The sequence below is a fragment of the Urocitellus parryii genome, chromosome 6 (assembly GCF_045843805.1).
Source record: "Urocitellus parryii isolate mUroPar1 chromosome 6, mUroPar1.hap1, whole genome shotgun sequence".
NCBI lineage: Eukaryota > Metazoa > Chordata > Mammalia > Rodentia > Sciuridae > Urocitellus > Urocitellus parryii.
Genome location: NC_135536.1, coordinates 109,884,735 through 109,905,216, shown reverse-complemented (window position 1 = coordinate 109,905,216; position 20,482 = coordinate 109,884,735). Strand labels below are relative to the sequence as shown.

At 36.4% G+C, this 20,482-nt stretch overlaps 2 protein-coding genes across 7 annotated transcripts in view; one reads left to right on the top strand and one right to left on the bottom strand.

The window, feature by feature from the left end:
• Ints14 (integrator complex subunit 14) overlaps positions 1-1,641 on the top strand; it is a 34,946-nt gene extending 33,305 nt beyond the window's left edge. For all 6 annotated transcript variants that reach the window (XM_026384830.2, XM_026384827.2, XM_026384833.2 and 3 more), the window contains one exon: positions 854-1,641. In XM_026384830.2, the coding sequence (XP_026240615.1) occupies positions 854-1,105 (252 nt within the window). In that variant the 3' untranslated portion in view covers positions 1,106-1,641. The remainder of the gene's footprint in view (positions 1-853) is intronic.
• An 838-nt stretch (positions 1,642-2,479) lies between these two features.
• Positions 2,480-20,482, bottom strand: part of Hacd3 (3-hydroxyacyl-CoA dehydratase 3) — a 33,723-nt gene continuing 15,720 nt past the window's right edge. The window contains exons 5-11 of the mRNA XM_026384891.2: positions 19,375-19,426; positions 17,069-17,179; positions 11,076-11,203; positions 8,012-8,124; positions 6,955-7,061; positions 6,235-6,366; positions 2,480-3,991 (exon numbers count right to left, since the gene is read on the bottom strand). Of these exons, the coding sequence (XP_026240676.1) occupies positions 3,915-3,991; positions 6,235-6,366; positions 6,955-7,061; positions 8,012-8,124; positions 11,076-11,203; positions 17,069-17,179; positions 19,375-19,426 (720 nt within the window). The 3' untranslated portion in view covers positions 2,480-3,914. The remainder of the gene's footprint in view (positions 3,992-6,234; positions 6,367-6,954; positions 7,062-8,011; positions 8,125-11,075; positions 11,204-17,068; positions 17,180-19,374; positions 19,427-20,482) is intronic.

Below are 20,482 nucleotides of genomic sequence, written 5' to 3'. Positions count from 1 at the left end.
CTCCCCACTTGAAGCCCATAAACCCCCCTCAGCTGCAGTCCCTGACTCTCTGCAGTTTTCTACAGAACTGGAACCTTTCTGTTAAACATGGTACACTTGTATTGTGACTTTCTGAACTTTTCACCTTTTAATAGATGTTAGTAGAGAGGTGGTCAGAGAGCCTGTTTCTTTTCTGGGTTCATGTAACTAACCCTACAAGAGAGCTAGAAGCCTCTGGCTTCTGTGCCTGCAATGGACAAGGAAGGGGTTATCCTTACTTTGAAAACAAAACCTCAGACCCAATGGGGCTACATGGCTTGCCCAGATCACACTAAGTGGTTGATGGGACACTTCCTTCATACTTCTCTGCTTCCATCCACTACCCACCCTTTTTTTTTTTTTTCTTTTTAAGGAGGGACAGTCTTTCTGGCTGATTGCTCTAAACATGTTCTCTATCTTTCTCTTGAATCCACGACAGAGGAACCAGATGGTTAAGAGCTTTCCGAGATTTGAAGCCTTTTTTCATACCCACATAACAGAGGAAAGGTTACCCTCCTCATAATTATTTGTAGATAGATTAGGTATGCAAAGTGGTCACCTCCATGTTTAACATAACTGCTTACTTAACTATGATGAGGATGACAACCTGTGTTTGTCACCTCAGTCTTCTTATCTAGCTGCTGGTCACCTATAGAGGAACCGTTTGCCAGTTACATCATCACTCTCACTACTGCCTTCTCTGTATAAAAATTTGTCCTCACAAAAAAATGGTCCCTAAGAGTTGAGGGTTGAGGAAAATTTGTTCTAAGCCAGGTACTCAGAAGGTATGTGACAAGAGCACATTTCAGGAACATTGATGTTTATTCTTGTTCAGGAGCTGAACCGTTTACGAAAAGCTGCCCTGGCCTTTGGTTTCCTGGACCTGCTCAAAGGGGTGGCTGACATGCTAGAAAGGGAGTGTACGCTGCTGCCCGACACTGCCCACCCCGATGCTGCATTCCAGCTGACCCATGCTGCCCAGCAGCTCCAGCTGGCCAGCACTGGCACCTCGGAGTATGCCGCTTATGATCACAACATAACACCTTTGCATACAGACTTCTCTGGGAGCAGTACTGAAAGAATGTGAAACTGGCTTTTGGAGCCTTTTTTTTTTTTTCCATTTTAACTGAAAATGATTTAGAGCCAAAGCTTTTCCAGTATGTTCACCTGGAACAACCACTCATAAACCTTCCTGAGGCTGGCTCAGAACACCACTTACTGGTTTAAATGACTTCGATAGTCTTAAGAAGGATCTGAGGGTGGTTAGCTGGTGCTTCCTGGACCTAGACGGCTGTTGCTCCCTGAGGGGCACATCTCTTGAGAAGCTTGAAGGACGAGCACATCTCTTGAGAAGCTTGAAGGACTATGAGCATGGAGCTACCCCGCCTTCCTCAGGAAACTTGACTGGCAAGGGTGCAGTTCTCTGGCTTCCAGAAGCATCATCTCCAGGTTTGTCTCAATCATTAGGATATTTTCAAGCTTCTGTCTTTGGGATGAGCAACCCAGACTGCCTGGGATTTGTTGAGTCCAAACCCAACTCCACTATGTTCCAGAACTTTCCTTAGAACTTGGTAAAACATGGTGGTAACCCTTAGGTGCTTTTGGTATATCTTGAGATACTAACTTTTATTTTTATTTTTTTTTTTTTTTTATTGGTCGTTCATAACATTACATAGTTCTTAATACATCATATTACACGGTTTGATTCAAGTGGATTATGAACTCCCGCTTTTACCCCGTATACAAATTGCTGTATCACATCAGTTACCCTTCCATTGATTGACATATTGCCTTTCTAGTGTCTGATGTATTCTGCTGTCTGTCCTATTGTCTACTATCCCCCCTCCCCTCCCCTCCCCTCCCCTCCCCTTTTCTCTCTCTACCCCTTCTACTGTAAATCATGTCTTCCATTTGGAGATACTAACTTTTAAACAGCAATCACATGTGTAAAATGATTCCTGTCTCTTCAAGCTTTTTTTTTTAATAAAAATAAAATATTTGATTTTCTATAAAATAGTTTTACTGAGGAAACTAATGGTCCTTTGCTTTTTCGTTTGTCTTATCACTTGAATATAGTTCAGCTTCCTAAGGGGCACAAATTCATAAACGTGACGATTCCTTGTGATCTGTACTGACTTCATTATGTCTGTCTGACATACTTGGTTGCCTAAGGTCGTGACAGACCATTATTTCAGGGTCAGGCTCCTAACCCACCAGCTAGTTTCATGAACTTAGGCAAGTCCTGCAATTTCTGGAGGTTTCATTTACATCAGCAACACTTTTCCAGCTGTTCTGGAAGAATGCCCTCAGGCTTCAACCAAGCCACTATCTTTGGTTTAGCATGCTGAACTACTGTATGATATTTTGCCTGAACAAAAGACTTGAACAGTTTGAAAACCATTAGACACAACACTAGGATTTTGATTGTAAATGTTTTTAATAGAAATACACAATCTTTCACTTTCTCAGACAGCAATAAAAGGGTTCCTATCACTAAGAACACAGGATTTTGCCACAAGAATGCAGCATAATCTACTGCAAAGCTGATCTGCCCATTTACACAGTTGAAGGAATATCAGAAGTCAATACAAACAAGTGTTGACAGAAGTTACAGACATGCAAAATACCCTTCAGTGCAATGAGTTTTTAAAAAATCAGCCCACATATGGTAATCAGATGCTTTAGGTCAACTCAGGTTTCCACCTTGGGCTCAGTGAAATAGCATTAACTAATCCAGTCTCCCTTCCCCGAAGAACAACGGGAGTGGCAGAACACAAAGCGCTACCATGCTTAAATTGTTTTAGACAAGTGTTACTTCTAACACTTATTTACTTGGTTTATGTGGAATGTGTTAGAGGAAACCGATGTTTTTTTACAATGGCCAACCATTCTAAACTTTTTTCAATTTCCTTTCCCTTTTGGTGGGTTTCCTGCAGGAATCCTTATTAAAGGATCAGCTGGTCATTCCCCAGCTAAAGTTCCCACCCTCTGTTTTCAGTGTCCGACTGCAGACAGGTAAAAAAGGCAATCTTAACAACAGCAGAAAAAAGGTGTTTGTGAGGTTCAAAAATGTATAGCCTCACCCCTCACTCAGAGAAACACACAACTAAATGGACTCAAGCAGTACAGGGGAATAAAGGCTGACTTTTATGTTTGTAGTTCAAAAGTTGGGTAGGCATGTTTGGCCTACTTTAATGTTTCAGTTTGCCAAAGACTATATTGCCAGTAACTGTATCACTGACAACTGGCCCACATATTTGTGTTCCCTTTTGATCCCTGAAGCCACTGAGTTTAGAACACTTATAATGTCCCTCTTTAGTGTTGAAAACATTTCTGATTTACCTAGAAATAAATAATCATGGGTGTTCCAAGGTCCCTGACTGTTTCTCCCAAATCACTCTGCCCCTTCAATGCCCACACAGGTAAGCACTATAGTAATAGATGATGCTAGGCCAAAAGATGTCAGATGTAAAATGTGCTCCAGCCCCATCTGACTCAGAAATGTTTTATCAATGACCAAGACTAATTGACTTTCAAAAAGTCAATGCCATCCACTATGCAAGTAACCCCTTGGGTACCTTATAGGTATAGAGCACTGAAACAATATCTCTGGCATATAAGAACCCGACGATATGAAGTGGGGTGGGGCTGAGCCTTTTGTGTCATTACTGAATACACAAGAATGAACCTGTTGTCAGATACCAGGAATCCATGTCATGCAAGTATTACATGAAGATAATATAGTAAATTCAGGAATGTTACTGGGGAAAGAAAGATAGCCTCACTGAGAATTTTTTAACTTTAAAAAAAAAATGTTTACATCAGTACAAGAAGGTAAAACTGTAAGAATCATAGATTAGGCTCAAACTGGCAAGAAACCATCTAAATCTCTCTTTTTAGTGGATCTTTTTCTTTTTTTGTCCATAGCGCCGCCTGCGCTGTTTATAAAGGTGACGAAAATTTATGTATAATCCTAAAAAAGAAAAAAGAAATGAAAATGTTCATCTTCCATCTATTATAACCAGAAACTCTTGGGGTGAGCACACTCTATATTCTTTTTTTTTTCTTTCTTTTGTTTTTGGTGGTACTGGGAATTGATCTAAGGGGTGCTTTACCACTGAGTTAAGTTCCCAGTCTTTATTTTTAATTTTGAGACATGGTGTCTCTAAGTTGCTAAGGCTGGCCTTGGACTCTCAAGCCCCCTGGCTCAGTCTCCTGAGACTGGGATTATAGGCATGTACCACTACACAACTGTCTGTTCTTCATATTCTACAGCACTAAGTTTATTGAGGCTGTTCAGGAAGTACAACTTAGAACCATTAGTAACAATGCACAACTCTTCCCCAGGGGTTTAAAACTTAATCTCTTCCCATGTTTTATTAAGAAAATTTCAAGCAAACAAAATCTATGTAGAGTGAACAACATCTCCATTTAACTTTTTACTTTTATCACGTACAATCCTACTCATCCGACCATCTATCTCATTTTTGAGGCATTTCAATGCTAGATGCAGACAACACACTACCCATAAACAGTTCTTAAATTATAGTTCAATATTTCTTTTCTTTTTTAATACTGGGAATTGAACCCAGGAATGCCACTGGCCCAGCCCTTTTTATTTTGAGACAGGGTCTCACTAAGTTGCTGAGCCTGGTTTTCAACTTATGATACTTATGCCTCAATCTCCCAAACTGAGATTATAAGCATGGGCCACTGCAACCAACCAATATTTATTTTTTATTCCCTTTTGCATACAATGAAATGCACAAACCAGAAGTATAGAAATAACCTGTTTTAAAATTCAAGACAACCTCAAGAACATGTTTTAAGCAATAGTCTGAAGAAATATGAGACAAGCTAGGCATGGTGGCACACATCTGTAGTCCCAGCTGCTCAAGAGGCTGAGATAGGAGAATCACTTGAGCCCACAAGTTTGAGACCAGCTTAAAAAACAGCAAAACCATCTCAAAAAAATAAATAAATAAATAAATACAATGCAATACAATGAAACTATGGAAATGCTTTCCTAGGAAGCACATTTCCATGAATTGGGAAATAGAATTAAGAGTCAGAAATTTTAATCCCACTTAATCACCGAGTAGATCCCATAGCTTAGTATCACCTTAGTTTCCTCATTCGTACAATAGGGTTAAAAATGCTTTATTTTAAAGAAAAAGGTGTGGGAGTGGTCTGCAAAAATCGAAAGAAGATCAGTATAACATACACATGCTAAGTACGCTCTACCAGTGAGCTAGTTACAACCCCAGGAAGGCTTTTAAATTTCTCATGTTTGTAATAATTCAGATGTACTTTCTTTCCCCTTTAGTTCTTAGTTTTTATGAATTAAGGCAGGAATTTGTAATTTTATATACAGGTAAACTAGTAAGCAAGCAGGTTGTGTGTGGTCGGGGGAGGGGAGGGTGTTCCTACTGTGAGCTAGAGGCTCTGTAATAGCCCTCTGGTGGCAGGAAGCCTTCGCTACCTTTTTCCTTGCCTCCTGCCAACTGCGCTACGGCTTCTTAGAGAAGCTGGGGAGGCTGGATGAGGAATGTGCTACTGAAACTAGGAAAGTATAAAGATCTGTTTCCTACGGCATTTTATTATATTTATTTACTTTTAAATTTTTTGATTATGAGATGTGGTCTTGCTACAAGTTCAAGGCTCCTGGGTTAAAGCAATCCTCTTGCATCAGCCTCCTGTGCAATTAGGACCAAGGGGTTACACCACCACCCAGCTCCTACTCTTTTTTTTTTTTTTTTTTAAGTTGGAGGCGCCGGTGTTGTGGCTCAGTGGTAGAGCGCTTGCCTAGCATGTGTGAGGCACTGGGTTCAATCCCTGGCACCACATAAAAATAAACAAATGAAATAAAGGTATTTGTCCATCTACAACTTAAAAAAAAGAAAAAAAGGAATTCAAATACTCAAGAGACTTGGGAAGAAATATTTCCTGGTGGGTGTGTTTTTTGTTTCTTAGTTTGTTCTGTCTGTGGTGCTAGGGATCAAACCCAGAGCCTTACACATGCAAAGCACCTGCTCTATCACTGGGATACCCACCCAAAGTCCCTTAATGGGTCTGATTTTGCAAAATAAATCTCTTAACTCTATTGCTACTCTCTCAAAAATAGAATTCAAATAAGGACTTTTAAACTCTGAATCATTTCACTCTACCCTCTAAAAAGTGACAGGAAAAGGTCTGTATTACAGAGCTAATACTTACCTAAAAATAACATTATAAGATAAATCTGAAGAAAAAAGGAAAATCTAACTTTGATTTTCACAGGATATGGCAATGTAAAACTGAATCTTCCTGTTTCATTGAATATTGGAATGGACTGGATCACTGAAACCGCTGAAAACAGAAACAAGAGCTTGTTAGAAGCAAATGACATCCAGTACAGGGACATCTCGTGACAGACCCCTCTAGCGTTAGCCCTCACATTTCATTCTGAGTTGTTGGAAATGCTCCCCACTCCTGCTGTACAGAAAGCACTTGCTGCCCTCTTCCTAGACCCCAAGTTTTCCTGAAATAAGCTTCCAAGCCATTAATAGAAAGATGAATGAGAACAGTCATGGCCCTGGGCCTCTGTTTCCCAGCCTATGAAATGGAGAAAAACCCCTACCTGACACTCACTAGGGGTTGATCAGAATAAAATGAAGTCATTAATAAGAACCTGTTAAAGGAAATTTAAAATATATAAATGTGAAGCATGCAGCACATGGTTAGCTAGCTTCCAAACCTTATAAAATGAGCTACAGTCTTGGAATGGTCTGGGTACCAGGGAGACTATGGCAGAAAGTCACAAGAACAAAAATCACTGTAAAGTCCAACATCTCATTTATCAGATTAAGGCTGGCAGAGGTAGGAAGAAAGGACTGATCTCTTAACCACGAAATCCCCTTGGAGCTAAGCTATGAGATCTAGAGTTCCTGAAAATACCTTCTGCCAAACATCCCAGAGGGTATATGGGAATCCACACAGTGTAACGAAGCCATGTGAGCACCTTCCAATCCATGTCAATGCAGGAAAGCATATAGAAGGGGTATCTATTGAAAATAAGGAATGCTAGTGTTAAAAGTCACTTCAGACAATGAATGCAACCCTAGAATATAAGAATCAGTTCTCAATTAACCACATATAGTTTCTTCAGAACAGAATTAGGATCCTGAGCTATTTATCCACAAATTCCCATCAAGCTACTTTCTAAATCTTCAAAGGATAGGAACCCTTTTTGTTCAGCATATGCACTAGATACTTAGAATCTTTTTGGCTTTATTCCTAGTTCTGATCTATGTTCCTAGTAGGTAAAGATGTCAGACTCTTCATCTCCAGATAAGTAAACTGGTATCAAAATTAAAGTATACAAAAGGCCTTTAATCTAGAACCAGACATATTCTATTTTTTAAAAAAAATATTTATTTTTTAGTTGTAGGTGGATACAATATCTTTTTTTAATATTTTATTTTATTTTTTTAGTTGTAGATAGACACAATATCTTTATTTTATTTTTATGTGGTGCTGAGGATCTAACCCAGGGCCTCGCACGTGCTAGGTGAGCGATCTACTGCTAAGCCACAACCCCAGCCCCAATATCTTTATTTCATATTTATGTGGTGCTGAGGTTTGAATCCAGTGCCTCATGTGTGTTAGACGAGTACTCTACCACTGAGCCACAACCCCACCCCCAGACATATTCTATTTTAAAAGAGATATTACAAAAAAAGAAATTTGTTTCTTCCCAAACTGTAAAAGTTAAGGATCTATAATCTTTTTTGCCTTTGCACTAAGCATATCAGAGGGTACGAACAGAAGACAACCTATGTGGATGCCACCTGTTCTCTCAATTATTAACTTTGTCAAAACACCACCAGTTAAAATCCCTCTGTATGTATAAGTCTCAACCAAATAAGACTCTGGCCAAGAACAGCTTTCTCAGGAGAGAACTGCTGCAGAGATGGAGAAAGAAGCACTCAAACATACTGGCATTTCTACTCACCTGAAAATTTCAATTGCGCTCCACATATAAAACACAAAGAACACCACAGCTTTATTTTGCATCTCTTCCATGGTGCCAAAGATGATAAACAAAATGAAATTTCTTCCAAGAAGCTATTAAAAAGACCCAAAGAGAAACGTTTTTATATTAAAAAATATATATACATGTGCCATATAAACGTGTTATCTGAAACCTAACTCCACTAAATATGAAGTAAATGGAGAAGACTGAGCTCAAGTAGTTTAACCCATTTTATCCCATCATCCTATAGTGGAACACCTGTACAAACTTAAGTATAGTATATAATACATAATACAATTATATAACATATAATGTAATTCTACATTATTCAACATAATTATAGTGTAATATAGTAATTATAATATTAACTAATATATATAAGCTCTAAATTATTATTTGCAACATATTTTAATGCACCTGTGTTAATTTTGTTGAAATATGTATAGAACTTCGGACTTAATGAATTAATTCTCCTCCAATTTTGGAATAAGTACTCAAACCAGTCTTTCTGGATAGGTACTTTTGTATGTGTCTAAATATATCGTAAATAGTACTTTAAAACACATATGCATAGGGGCTGGGGTCGTGGCTCAGTAGTAGAGCGTTTGCCTAGCATGCAAGAGGCACTGGGTCCGATCCTCAGCACTACATAAATGTAAAATAAAGATATTGTGTCCACCTAAAACTAAAAAATATTTTTTTAAAAAAAGCACATGTATTCAAATACAATTTGAAGCAAACTGCCTATGAGCGTTTGTGCCAGCGTAACTCAAGTTAAGGAAGAGAGTGTTACTATCATGTCACCCCATAAGTAATGACTATCCAGTATTAATCATTCCACTTATTTTCTTCATAGTTTACTGCTTGTTACTATAAATATTTCTATGCAACATAGTATTTCATCCAGATTTTAAACAATTTGAAATCATGCTAAACATATTATCTGAAACTTGCTTCTTACTCAGTGCTATGGTCTAGAAATCCATCTACTTTAATGCATGTAGCCACAGCCCACTTGTTTTCACCACTATAAGGCACACCACAGGCACCACACTACATGGTGTCAACTACTAAATCCTCATAATATCTTGATTTCTTCTTATGGTGAGTTCCCCAACTTGGGTTCTTTCTTAAAAGAATTTTCCTGGCCTATTAGGCATGGTAGAGGCAGGAGGATCGCACTTTGAGGGTCAGCCTGGTCAATTTATCAAGATTCTGTTTCAAATTTTTAAAATAAAATAAAAGGTAAGGGATGGGGCTGGGGTTGTGGCTCAGCGGTAGAGTGCTTGCCTAGCATGTGTGAGGCACTAGGTTTGAGTCTCAGCACCACATATAAATAAACAAAATAAAGATACATCAACAACTAAAAAAAAAAACAAAGGTAAGGGATATAGCTCAGTGGTAGAGAGCTTGCCTAACAAACACAAGGCCCTGGGGTTCAACCTCTAGTACTTCAAAAATAATACCTATTATTATATTCCTGGCCTTTTGCTTGACCCTCAAACCCCTTTATTTATAGAGAGGGTATCACTGTGTTGCCCAGGCGGCTCCAAACTCCTGGCCTCCTAAGTAGCTAGGGCTACAGGCATGCATCACCACACCCAGCTATTCCTTCATTTTTTTTTAAATAATGGTAAGATATATATATAATTATATATATATATAATTTACCATCTTAACCAGTTTTAAGGTTATTAGGTCAGCGGTATCAAATACATTCACAATGTTTTACAACCATCACCACCATTAATCTCAGTAACTTTTCTAATCTTGCAAATGGAAACACTGGCTCATTAAACAATGACTTTTCATTTCCAGCAACCCCTGGCAATCACCATCCTAACTTTCTGTTTCTTAAGATTCTGACTATTCTAAATGCCTCATGTGAGCAGAATCATATAGTACTGGTTTATTTTACTTAATATAATTTCCTCAATCCATCCATATTATAGTGTATGTCAGAATTTTCTTCATTATTACTACATAATATACTATATTTTGGGTCATTTCTACTTTTACCTATTGTGAATAATGCTACTATCCTCTTTGTTTTTTCACAAAATTTTAGAATTTTCTTATCACATTCCAAAACTTTTTATATTGTGATTTGAATTACATTTAATCTATAAGTAAATGTGAACTAACATCATTATAATGTTGAGTCTTACATTCAAGAATACTGTCTATATGCATTTGTGTTCTCTATTCCTTCCTGTATCTCAAATAGTTCACTAATTCTCTCCTCAGCTCCATCTAATATACTATAAAAACTATCATTAAATTTTGAAATTTTGGCAGGTGTGGTGGCACACGCCAGTAATCCCAGCAACTCGAGAGGCTGAGGCAGGAGGATCATATATTCAAGGCCAACTTCAGCAAATTAGCAAGGCCCTAAGCAACTTAGTGAGACCCTGTCCCAAAATAAAAATAAAATGGGCTGCCAATGTAGCCCAGTGGTAACATACCCCTGGGTTCAATCCCCAGTACCCAAAAAAAATTAAAATTAAAAAAAAATTTAAATTTTGGGGCTGGGGAAATAGTTCAGTGGTAAAGCACTTGCCTAGTATGTGTGAGGCCCTGGGTTTGATCCCTGATACCTCCAAAATACTTTTTTAATTTGATTACTATATTTTTCATTAGTAAAAGTTCTATTTGCCTCTTTTCAGATCTGTTTATATTCTTTAGTTTCTTGTTTCATGTTCAAATAGTCAAGTTCTCATTAAATGATTATTTTCTATTTTGCATCTGACAATTCTAATATCTGAAGTTCTAACAAGCCTATTCCTATAGTCTGTTGTTTTTGCTGGTTCTTGCTCACAATGCCTTATATCTTTGCTTCTATGATCTTTTGGAAGTTAAGGAACATTTTAAATAAAATTTCTAACTTGAAGATTTTTGAAACACCAAGGAGATATGAATTCGTATCATAAATCCATCTAGAGGACTCACAGTCATAACTTCATTAAAAAAGTATCTCCCCCACCTCCAGCAGAACCAACATTTTAAGAATTTTTTTTTTTTTTAATAGACTACAGTTCTATACCTGGATAAGAGAAGGCATCACTGGTGAGCTAGTGACTCCAATTGCTGCGTTGATAGTTTCCACAACTGCCAGCATCTGGCAGAAATACATCATGTCAGCCACGGTGTGGAATGTGTCATAAAAGGACTCTAAGAACACAAATACATATCAGCAGTAAATGAACTGGTAAATTCCAAAAGAATTATTTCTTAAACATACATCCACTCAGATTCAAGTTTCTAACCTAACTGTACTGAAAGGGAATATGCAGAATAAATTCCACTGATTACCAGAAAGTTAACATATAAACTCTGTTTGTCTTTCTTATTTTTAAAAGACAAGGGAGGTCGGGGGAGCACAACTATGCCTCATTCAGTTACTACACACCAAAAATTCTGTGTACTAAGCAAAGTGATTATTCTTTTCAGATTATCTAATTTGAAATTCAACTATGTCATATATATTGGATGAAATCTAAACCTTTTAAAATATTGAAAACTGATCATAAATAAATGCAAAGCGGTAAAAGAATAAGAACAGATTTCAAAAACTTTAATCATATTTATATCTTCAGATCTATTAATTCTTATTTTGAGAATCTATCCTAACTAAAAAAAATTTAATGAGAAACAACAAGCCTTACTAACAAAGTTGTTCTCTGAAATATTTCTAAGTACATTAATTTAGAAACAGTCTAAACATCCAAGAGTATGGTAAGTTTGAGTAAACTACTGTAATTCAAAATGACAGTTATTGATCATATGAGGTCAGCAAATGTGGTATCAATTCCAATCCAGTGGTCCATAAAATAATATCCTTTCTCTTCATCCCAGCATTCTCGTGACACCCTTTATTTCTACATTCTTCTTTGCAACATTCCTCAATCAGAGAATAACTGACAGTCCCTTGTCCTGCACACTGCAGGAAGTTTAGGATCCCTAAATCTACTGAATACAAGAAATGCCTATAAGTAAATTTTTTATGGGTATATATATGATGTTTTATTTATTTATTTTTATTTATATATATGACAGCAGAATGCATTACAATTCTTATTACACATATAGAGTGCAATTTTTCATGTCTCTGGTTGTATACTAAGTATATTCATACCAATTTGTGTCTTCATACCCGTACTTTGGATAATAATGACCATCATATTCCACCATCATTAATAACCCCATCCCCACTCCCTTCCCCTCCAAGCCTTCTGCCCTATCTAGAGTTCATCTGTTCCTCCCATGCTCCCCCTCCCTACCCAACTATGAATCAGCCTCCTTATATCAGAGAAAACATTCAGCATTTGGTTTTTTGGTATTGGCTAACTTCACTTAGCATTATCTTTTCTAACTCTATCCATTTACCTGCAAATGCCATAATTTTATTCTCTTTTATTGCTGAGTAATATTCTATTGTGTATATATGCCACATTTTTTTATCCATTCATCTACTGAAGGGCATCTAGGTTGGTTCCACAGTTTAGTATTGTGAATTGTGCTGCTATAAACATTGATGTGGCTATGTCCCTGTAGTATGCTGTTTTTAAGTCCTTTAGGTATAAACCAAGGAGTCGGGTAACTGGGTTAAATGGTGGATCCACTTCCAGTTTTCCAAGAAATCTTCATACTGCTTTCTATGTTGGCTGCCGACAAATCATTTTGACAACCAACAAACATCCCCAAAATGGTTATTCCCAAAAGCCCCCAAAGAAGGCAAATCTGCCCCAAATAAAAAATCACTGGTAAAGGGAATTATTATCCACATATTAGTAATTTAAATCCTCAGAGTTAAGAGGTTCTATAGAAAAGTAAAAATTACATCTGAAAAATTATCACTAATGTACCCACAATTTATAAAATTAGCTTCCATTTAAACATCTGTTCCCATTGAAGAACAAGCCTATTTATCATCTTCAAGTCTTGGTCCATCATTCTTGCCACTGTCAGCAACATGAATAATAACCTCAAAATGAAATGACAAATCTCTTAGGAAGGTGTATGGTATTCCTGAGGTCAGTTAATGGCAGTGACAGAAAATTGCTCTAACTACAGATGAAGATAATGATGAATGTGGCAGAGTTAAGCCTATTGTCAACAAAGATGTCCCATAGGAGCCTTACAAGAGAACGCTTTAAATAACAGATGATGAATAGAAGAGGCCCCTGCAAAAAATGAAGAAACTCACTGATATTTTTGCAAAAAATTTACTCAATTTACAATCCTACCACAAGTCAATATGAAAGGAAGAAAGGTATATAGTGCTGTTTGACTAGTTCTTTTAAGAAATCAATGCAAAATTATGTTAAATTTTGTGATATATAAGGTAAATATTTTAGTTGTCTAATTTTTAAAATAATTTTCATTGTCAATGGACATTTATTTTATTTATTTATATGTGGTGCTGAGAATCGAACCCAGTGCCTCACACATGCTAGGCAAGCACTCTACCACTGAGCCACAACCCCAGCCCTCATTTGTGTAATTTTAAATGTGACTTTTCAAGATAAAAATCTTAAGCAAATCTTTTTGTTAATATTTATAATGAAACGTTGGTATCCATTTTAAGGAGATTAACTATAAGTAGCATTTTTCCTGGATCAATTATCTTTGAAAACCAGGTCTTCCATACTTCAAAATAGAAACTTGTGACCTAAATTTGGCATATGGTAAATAAAAATTAGATGTTATTGCTGTCTGCCTCTGATTTTTATGGGAAATGTATTCTTGGTTCAATTCAAGAATATAAATCCAGTTTATATCTAAAATAATAGTTATTAAGAATATTAAGGGTGGAACTGGAGTTGTAGCTCAGCAGTAGAGCACTTACCTCATACGTGTGAGGCACTGTGTTCGATTCCCAGCACCACATATAAATAAGCAAATAAAATAAAAGGTCCATCAACAACTAAAAAAAAAAATATTAAAAAACAAAAAAAAGAAGGGTGGGGTGTGGCTCAGTGGCAGAGCGCTTGCCTCGTACATATGAGGCACCGGGTTCTATCCTTAGCCCCCACATAAAATGAATAAATAAAGGTATTATGTCCATCTACAACTAAATTTTTTTTAATTTTTAAAAAGAATATTAATAACTTTTAAATGCTTACAATACACTTAAAAACAAGTTACATAATTATATACATGATTATAATTATTTGCGAGAAAAGACTAAAAGGAAATATATGAAAACCTTAATAGTAACGAGACGAAAGGTTTATTCACCTTCACACCCCATGCCATCATCTCCCAAACTTTCTTAAATCAGCACATTATTTCTATGAGAAAAAAGTTTTCAAAGTACTGAATGGTACTCATATACTAATGAAAAACAGGTGTAAATAGCAGAAGTATAAAATAGTATACTCTTTCTGGAAGAAATTTGACAAACTTCATCAAAATCCTTAAAAATAGTTTATGCTTTATCTTGCAATTTCACTTCAGGAATTTTTTCTAAGAAATTTAGTAATAAGTACAATACTTTGGCTATAAGGAAGGGAAAACTGGGCTGGGGATGTGACTCAAGCCATAGCGCGTGCGCCTGGCATGCGTGCAGCCCAGGTTCGATCCTCATCACCACATACAAACAAAGATGTTGTGTTCGCCGAGAACTAAAAAATAAATATTAAAAAATTCTCTCTCTCTCTCTCTCTCTCTCTCTCTCTCTTTAAAAAAAAAGGAAGGGAAAACTACTCATAATGATAAAAGTTAGGAATATCTAAATGTCTTTTTATTAATATTTATTTATTTTTTAGGTGTAGATGGACACAACACATGCCTTTATTTTTATGTGGTGCTGAGGATCAAACCTGGGTCCCACCCGTGCTAGGTGAGCGCTCTACCACTGAGCCACAATCCCAGCCCCCTAAATGTCTTATAATTGGTTAAAGTACCCTATGGTAATCCATAATGTATACAGTCTTTTAAGGTAACACTGCAAAAGCATCTTTGCTGAAATGGAAAGCTGTTTATGATATTCTATTTGGTTAAAAACAAAGGCTGCAGTACAGTATATATGCTACAGACCCAAGTATTTTTACATATATGGATTTGGAAAGATAAACACCAAGGTACCAAGAATCTGTTGTTCTCACAGGAGAGACTCTAGTACAGTATTTTGTGTTAATCTTTTGTGATTTTCCTATAACTAATACTTTATAATCAAAAAATAAACATTATTTAATATAAAGTGTTCCTTAATAGACAGCTTGACAAGCCCAGGAGTTTGCTTCTGTTCCCCACTTAGTCTAAGAAATTAACAAATACATGTTTACATGACAAGATGTGTGGGAGCTGTCATTCACCAACACCCTTTATTCAAAAGGAAAAAACTACAATGAGCAAACTATGACCCTGAGTGCCAGGCCTAGGTTGTTGAGGATTGGTAAGGAAGAATTAAACTAACAGCTCCGTCCATTCCACTAGGTGATAAAGAGGCTCAGAGCCAAAATAGAAATTACCAGTCTAGGCAGCTTACATTAAATACATGACCTAGATAACTTAGCAACTTTTGTTTTGTTTTTTGAGACAGGATCTCTCTCTGCTGCCCAGGCTGGTCTTGAATACATGGGCTCAAATGATCCTGCCCCTTCAACCTTCTGGAGTAGCGGGGACTAGAGGTGTTCACCACCATGCCAGCTACTCAGCAGCTTTTGGACTTGGATGGTTTAACAGCCAGGAGGTTCATCCAACCATGTTAAGAACTTATGTACTGAATGTCCCTATTTTCATCCCATGGGATTGTGATAAACTCATACATGACAAAAAGACCTTCACTAGCCTTGTATTGTGCTATACAGAATTCCAAAGGCTTGAAAAACAACAGGCATTTCTTCCTCTCATAAGAGACTCCAGAGCTCACAATAACTCACCTTCTTTGAACCTCAGATGGAAAAATTTAGTAGGACTGAAGAGTAAGAATCTATAGGACTTTTTTCTTTTTAAACAGCATTTATATTTTCCATTATACTTATATCCTTCCCCATACTTACTTTATAAAATAAAAAAAAAATTCAAAATTTTAAAATTATCTACATTCAAATTATTTGAAAATGTATATTCCTTCCAATCTTTTTGCATATGCTGGTTTGTTTTTTCCCTCTTTACATGAGTATGATCAAACTAGAGAACCAACTTATATTTAAAATTTTTATCCTGTAAAAATTTTATTATATGGGCTGGGGATGTGGCTCAAGCGGTAGCACGCTCGCCTGGCATGCGCAGGGTGCTGGGTTCGATCCTCAGCACCACATAAAAATAAAATAAAGATGTTGTGTCCACCGAAAACTAAAAAATAAATATTAAAAAAATTCTCTCTCTGGGCTGGGGATGTGGCTCAAGCGGTAGCGCGCTCGCCTGGCATGCGTGCGGCCCAGGTTCGATCCTCAGCACCACATACCAACAAAGATGTTGTGTCTGCCGAGAACTAAAAAATAAATATTGAAAATTCTCTCTCTCTCTCTCTCTCTCTCTCCTCTCTCTTTTAAAAAAAAAAAAAATTCTCTCTCTCTTAAAAAAAAATTTATCATAAATGCTTTTATATTCTTATTATAAATGCTTATAATATTGTTATTATAATATTATTATAATGTTAATTATAATGTTATTGTAAATTCTATTATAAATGCTTTATATCTGGTTCAAAACTAAGTGAATATTCCAACGCAATCTCTCACTAATAGACATTTGGTTAGTTTTTAATTTGTCACTAAAATAAATAATGCCATGATATTTAGGTTTTGAAAATCTTTTTCTATAGTTTTAATTATTTCTTTAGAATATATCTATGGAAGTAAAATTTCTAGGCCTGTTTCACTTGGTAAATAGAAAGAAAATCAATCCAGTTGGCCTTTTTCAAAAGAACATGGGAAACAGGAGCTATGAAAGAAAAAATGAAATGTAGGAAATACTACCAAATATGGGGGGTTACAACTAATTTTAAAGACAGAGACTATCACCTTTGCTGAGTAGTGGGCCAAACTACTGAGGAAAGAAAAACTAGCGCTGAAATGTCATACTTGCCTTTTCCCAAGATAAAGAAGCGCACAGTCAGATTGACAAAGATCCAGGAGAATCCCAAGAACTGCACGAGATTATACATGAATAAGTATCCTTTCTTCAAGCTTGTAAGAGCTGAAACAAAGCAAAACAGTAAGCTGTTAAACACAGTAATCACGGCAGGAAGGGCAGGTATGGGGCATATCTGGATGAATGCAGCCCTTTTTCCTACCTGAGTGCCCCTAAGCTCCCACACCAATACCTGGTCCAGGTCTTCCTACTCCCATAAAGAAGCAGATAAGGAAAAATGAGGAACACTGCACTCCAAGGCATGCTTTCAACAGTCTTTTCTCTTATAACCTTGATAAGTATTCAGACTCAACAAAGCCAAGAAAAAAACACTATCCCAAGAATGACTGACCATTTTAGTTCACATTAAAGAAGAGAATCAAAGCTCTCAGCTTCCACTCTAGTTATCTTAATGTAATATATATTTCTTCTTTTATGGATTTTTTTTATGATCATACAGGTCAAACTAGCTCAATGAGGTAAAACTAGTAAATAAAAAAATAAACTCTGATATCTGATCATATATTCATTTAACCAATAATTTACTGAACACCTACAATGAGATATTATGAGGGCACTACTGTGATACAAAGATAGTAATACTGCCCTCCAAGAGCTTACAATCTAAAAACCAAAATACATGATAGAAAGTGGCAAGTAAGGGCTGGGACTGTAGCCTAGTAGTACAGCACTTGCCTGGCACATGTGAGGCATTGGGTTCAATCCTTAGCACCATATAAAAACAAATAAATAAAGGCATTGTGAAAAAAAATCTTAAAAAATAAAGAAAGTGGTAAGTAATTCTTGTGAAAATTTCAAGGTGAAAGAAAATGACATTAGGCTGGACAAGGAGGCACTAGGCAAGTCTATGTGGATAAACTGATATCTGATCTGGGCCTTGATGGATGGGCAAGAGGAGGACATAACCGAAAGGAGGACATTTCAAAATAACAGGCAGAAAAATAAGGAATTAATTTTGTCTGCAGCATAATGTTCATGAAGGTTCAGCTAATTACAGAGTTAAGAAAGAAATAAGGAGCTTATAGGCAAGGTTGAGCCAGAGGGTATAAAGGAAAGGATAGTCCTCAAGAGAAGAGCTGAGTGTTCAGATTTTATTGCTGGCTACAGATATTCTGCATACACACTTGGTTAATGCTCAAATAATTATAATTTAATAGTATTTAATAAATAATTTAATAGTGTGGTCAATCAAAGACAGCATTACCCTAAGTTACCAAAAAAAAAAAAAAGTTGAGACTTCTGGCACATTTAACTAATTGATTTTTTTCCTTCAAAACTATAATTTATTATACTTCTCCATCATGAAGAACTCCTTTCTTTAAAAAACTTAAAAAAAAAAAAACAGTTAAATCTTTAACATCCTGAAAATTCACATAAGAATTTTTATGAGCTGAGGATATAGCTCAGTGGTAAAAGTCTTGCCAAACATGCATGGGGCCCTGGGTTTAACCCTGTCACCACACAAAAAAAATGTGTGTATGTGTGTGTGTGTGTATGTATGTGTATATATATATAAAGTTTATCCCTCTAAAACATCAAAAAATTCAATCTCGAGTTTGCCTTTTTATATTGTTTCTTTTTGTCTCCACTAACTGTCTCCTTTCTTCTGTTTTTCTAAAGAACTTTTAAATTAGTGACTATTCAAATCTTATTTCAAACTCTTTTCCAAAAGAAATTTACTGAGAACCCTAAAATATAAAATGCTGAGATTCCCCTGGGTACCACAGAACAAAATTTAAAAACCACTGCTCTAAAACGTTCCCTTTATTATTTATGGCTGAAAAAGTTAAATGAAGGGCTTTTATTTCATTCTGCTTTTTAAATATTTATTCTGTTATTTGTTTTGCTTATCTATTTATTTCATTCTGCACGACACTTGGATGTCATCTGGGAGAAAAACACTAGGCTGGAGGAGTATAGCCTTGTGCCAATGCACATTTCCACAGGCTTATATAAGATTTTGTTGCCATTTGCTATTAGGCCAGTGCAAGAGTCTGAGGTTCTTCCACCCTGCTATACAAACCTTGGTATGCTAGGATGATGTCAGGCCCCAAACAGAAAGGACACATTAAAGGTAGGACTTCTAGTGTGAATGTGCAGAGCTTAAGCACTGGATATAAAGAATTTCTCGTAAAATCATCCATATTATTCATTAGGGTAAAACCATTCATTCTCCTGCCACCTCACATTCATCCACACTCCTGCCTCTATCATTAACCTTAGCATAGAGGGCAACTTACTTTCAGGGGAGCCTTGGCTTTCTAGTCTGAGCTTATTTAGACGTTCTTCTTCCTAGAATTTAGACAGAAATTTTCCAAGTTAGAATTCCCAGATACTTGCAAAAGCCCACATACTGGATAAGTGATCTAACTCCCTCAGTTGCCACCACCTCCTTTGTTCCATGAGGAAAATGTCCTAGCTCATGGTACTAAAAAGCTTGACGACTCCTTCATGGGCAACATTAGAGTCACAGGATGCCCATCAAATGTCTACTGAATTAAACCACCAGCTGGCTTCCAAACTGCCAAGTGGACAATCTTGCAATCTTAGTGCCGGAAAGGATAGCCAGAAAATTATCATAACCACAGAAACAAAACAGAGTATTAAGGCAGGAAGCGGATTGTTATTTTATTTTTTAAGAATTTTAGAATGTTAATATAATTTTTCTAGAAGCTAAGATCATCTTTCCAACATCAGTATTGACTATCATTTATCTTAATATATAGATGGACACAAAGAATATTTATAAGAATGTGTATATACACAGGTTAGCATGCACTCATATGTATTCCCTTGTTCTGTCAGCTGAGAGGGTTTAAAAGCAATGACACCACAGTAATGAGAAGATACCCAGGACCCAGTCTTCAATAAAAACTAGACAGCTCCTTGGAGAAATGGCTATTCTAGGGCTGGAGCAAGGAATATACAAAGTGTGCCTGGGCCAGCTTATATTGCCAGAAAGTAAGGAAATGACAAAAACAACAACAACAAAAAAACCCAGTCCTACAATGATTGATGGAGCTTTTTCAAAGACTCAAGAACCAAGTAAAACACTCCCAATGGCCAAAACTAAAATAATCTTGAGCAACAAAATAAATAACATAGTATTCAATTATAACCCAAAGTATAAAATAAATATCCATGAGTTCACACTGATATAAATATGACTGAATAAATAAATAAATGGGCAAGAACCCAAATCTCTCATTCATTAAAAAATTACTCTAAAAGACAATATATAACTCCCTACTCCTTTAGTATGGGATATGCACAGGGATTTTCTCCCAAAGAGTACAGTAAGGAGAGGGGAGAGGAATGGAGACAGAAATCTGGCAAACGTCACTTCAG